Below are 3,744 nucleotides of genomic sequence, written 5' to 3'. Positions count from 1 at the left end.
CACTTAGTGCCATGGTCTAGTGACCACAGTAGGGTCGAGCTCAATGATTTTTGAGGTCTCTTCCAACCCGCTTGATTCTATGATAACAGCAAGCCCTAATAACAATAACAAGCTAAACCAAGTGTATGTACAAAGCTTGTAAGTAACCAGTGAGCAGAAAGGAGTAAAATGTGCTGACAGGTTTGTCCCTACATGTGTGATAAAAAGGTGCTCAGTTTCCCCTGGAACCAGGGAATTTTCCCTCCATCAGCTAGGTAAGGTCCTTGGGGACTCCCTATAGTGACCACAAGTGTATAAATGTCACAGCTGTAGTTTGTAAGGTGGAGGTTGATGTGTGTGACTTACCTGCTGTAGTTGTCTGGCAGCAGGTGAGGGCAGTAAAATTATCATCTCTTCCCAACTCTGTTCTCAGAGCAGTATCAAACTGCATATTCTCTGAAGATGAGCTATTGAAATATAAGAAAATATAAGCTCCTTTGAGCATAAGTTGCTCATATTTACTTATGTATTATCTAGCTAATTGTGACAATAGATATTTAAATCATCTGGATGAGTTTGAAACCAAATGAAGAATACCTAAGAAGAAAAGATCATGATAATTCTGACTTCCTTAAGTAGTGTATACTACCATGTTTTAATTTGTTTTGGACAGCTCCTCAGAATTAACAGAGTAGGTATAGCAAAGGTGGTTTTTGCATCCCTTTCATTAGTTGCCACAACTATGCCTTGTGTTGTTGTTGTGTTTGGTTTAGGAGTATTTTATTGATCAGCTGAGGTCAGATGGAGTTGTTCACCTCCCTCGGCGTGTTACCAATGAAGTTACAAACAACACTCGCTACGAGTTCTACACACAGGGAGGAGTCATCTTCGCAACGAGTCGGATCCTCGTGGTGGATTTCCTTACTGACAGAATTCCTGCAAACCTCATTACTGGTAAGAGCTTAATGTAAGGCAAGAGTGTTCTGTTTGAAAATACATCAGGCTTAATTCTCTAGGAAGAGTTCTCCTAACTGGTGTTGAGGTTTGGAGATTTATTCTTTTTTTTTTTTTTCACAGAGACTGAGGTAAAAGCAGGAAATAGGTAGTTCTTCCATAGTTTTAACAGTTTTCTTTGCTTCAAACTTGCTTGCCTTATTTAATCACACTATTTGAAACCATTCACATTATTTTTAGATACTGGTTTATGCATTTCTGTGACAAGAAAATGGATCAGCAGTGTTCTGCTGGACATTGGCCTGTGATTAGAACTGATGTTAGATGCCATGCACACTACCTATTGTTTGCATTAACAATTCACTCCTGGTGACTTATCTCACCAAAAAATAGCAACACCTTACTAATCTCTGTCTTGACACACCTTGGACACCATGTAAATAGCAGTTTTATGAAGTCGTGCTGTCACTGTCTTTGGGAAGATTTGGGGAATAGTTCATGGCCTTTTCTGTTGTTATATGGAAGATGTTACAGTTAGCTTTTTCCTCTTGTGCTCTGTTCCCCCTCTCCCCCAAGCACTGTTGTTTGTATGTACCTGTCTGAGCTGGAAACTCTGTTACGGCCTGGAGAGCTTGTGAAAGAGATGTACCTGTCTGAGCTGGAAACTCTGTTACAGCCTGGAGAACTTGTGAAAGAGATATCTAAGAGCCAGGGATATAAGAATATTTTGCTGTTATCTTAAGAGTTAATAGCTTCAGAGTTAAACATAGCTGAATATTGAATGGTTAGAGGAATGTAAGTTTCTGCTTAAGAAGCTGTATCCCCTCCCCTTTTAGTCAAGGTATAAAAAGCTTCACTCTGTAAAACATTTTGAACAGTTTTGTGCTAGAGTCAAGGGACACCAGATTTGTCAGTTCTGATAGTTCTGAGTTAAAAAGAAGTGAACACATTTTCTGGGCAACCTGTGTTAATTTTTCTTCTCCCCCTTGACTCCTTCCTCTCTGCCTTTCTACCCTGCCAAAGAAGAAAAGAAAAGAAAAAAATATGTGCACTAAAGATTACAAAATAATCTACCCTGCCAAAGAAGAAAAGAAAAGCAAAAAAGATGTGCACTAAAGATTACAAAATAGTCTGTCCTGTAGTGACAGAGCTGTAACAGGTTGTGCATTGCCACCAGAGGTCAGCTTCTTCATTTCCTCCTGATTTCCTGTGCCTTATCTGCGAGTGAAACCCTCCTGCAAAACCAACAAAGATTTGCAGTAGTGTTTCTCGAGGAGGTAACACAGAAAAAGCATTTCTAGGGGTTATAAAGTCACTTATCAAGTCCATGCAGAATCACGTGTGAGTTAACATCTGATGAACTCGTAAATCCACCTAAGTGAAGATAAGACATTAGCACTGCAGTAAAGAAGAAATATTCCTGGTGGGTTTAGCCAAATAGAAATTATGTACTTGACAGCACAGTAAAACTGATGCATCCAGGGGACTGGAGCATCTGCCCTATGCAGACAGGCTGAGGAAGTTGGGGCTGTTTGGCCTGGAGAAGAGAAGACTGTGGGCCTACAAAGGGAGCCAGAGAGGGGCTCTTTGTTAGGAGCAGGTTCCTGCCCAGTGAGCATGTAGTCTAAAACACAGAGTTCCCCATTTCTAGCCCAGTAACCATGTTCTATATGCTTTGTTTTAGTCACTGTCTGAGGGCACAGTTCCCTATTTCTAGTTTAACTCTTTGGTATCAAGTGAAAGAAACTTGTTACAGAAATTAAATACACTGCAAGTTTGTCACCTGATGTAGGTACAAGGTAAAACCATTGGGTTTTGATGTCCTTTGCTTTGATTTTCAAAAGGTGTGTATAATTCCCCTGTGAACAGATCAAAGTACCACATAGGCCTCACTCGAGTAGGGGGAGAGTGAAAAGATGGTATGTGCTATTTAACACGATTAAGCATGACGAGAAAATAAACCTTGGTTGAACAGGTCTTGGCTGAGTGAAGTGTGAATCCCAGAAGTACTCACCTCAAATGCTTCATTAAGCTAAACTGTTGTTTCAGTTCTCTTTACTAAAATATGCCTGGTAAGTCTTTTACTCCAAATACACCCACAGCCCTGAAGAAAATTGGTGGTGTACTCACACACTTGATAGGACTTGCTGTCCTCAGGTGGGAACATGATTATCAGAAGGGGGAGAAAAGCAAAACAAATGTTTTCAGAAGTTCTTTGATTATGTAAACACTTCAGCTGTCACCAGTGAAACATACTTGACAAGTGTGTAATTCCAGGATTTCTCTAACAAAAGAATTCAAATAGCGTCAAACACCTCCAACTTGCTTTGTTGTAAAGGTGTGTTGTGTCTTACATTTGCTTTTCCTCCTTTGTAAAGGCTCAAGTTCAAGTTATGCCTCAGGAGTAAAGAATTTTCACAGCTAGTTAAGTCCTTCCACTCCAGCACAAGGTTGGTTTTTGTTAAACATGTATCATTAACCCAGTTCTGTTATTTGGCAACTCCATGGTACTGAAACTGAGGAATCACTTGTTTGAACTCCAGAAAGTTCATTCAGCCCTCACTTCAGAAGATTTAATTCCTGTAATTTGAAGTATGTTAGAAGAACAAGACAATTATGAGGCAAAACCTATACAAAGTTGGACCTTTCTTTACACTTTTGTAACCTGAAAACCTTTTCTTTTGCCAGGCATTTTGGTGTACAAAGCACACAGAATCATCGAGTCCTGCCAGGAAGCATTTATCTTGCGCCTGTACCGCCAGAAGAACAAGCAAGGCTTCATTAAAGCCTTCACAGATAATGCAGTTGCAT

The 3,744-nt window shown here is 40.0% G+C and overlaps 1 protein-coding gene across 1 annotated transcript in view; it reads left to right on the top strand.

Moving 5' to 3' along the window:
- Window positions 1-752: 752 nt before the first annotated feature.
- The window catches only part of ERCC4 (excision repair cross-complementation group 4), a gene marked incomplete at both ends in the record, with an annotated part of 12,237 nt that continues 9,245 nt past the window's right edge, over window positions 753-3,744 (top strand). Inside the window, 2 exon segments of the mRNA XM_009072221.1 lie at window positions 753-933; window positions 3,622-3,743. Of these exon segments, the coding sequence (XP_009070469.1) occupies window positions 753-933; window positions 3,622-3,743 (303 nt within the window).

The sequence above is a fragment of the Acanthisitta chloris genome, unplaced genomic scaffold (genome assembly GCF_000695815.1).
Source record: "Acanthisitta chloris isolate BGI_N310 unplaced genomic scaffold, ASM69581v1 scaffold10553, whole genome shotgun sequence".
In the NCBI taxonomy this organism is placed as follows: Eukaryota; Metazoa; Chordata; class Aves; order Passeriformes; family Acanthisittidae; genus Acanthisitta; species Acanthisitta chloris.
This window is presented reverse-complemented; position numbering and strand designations above follow the sequence as displayed.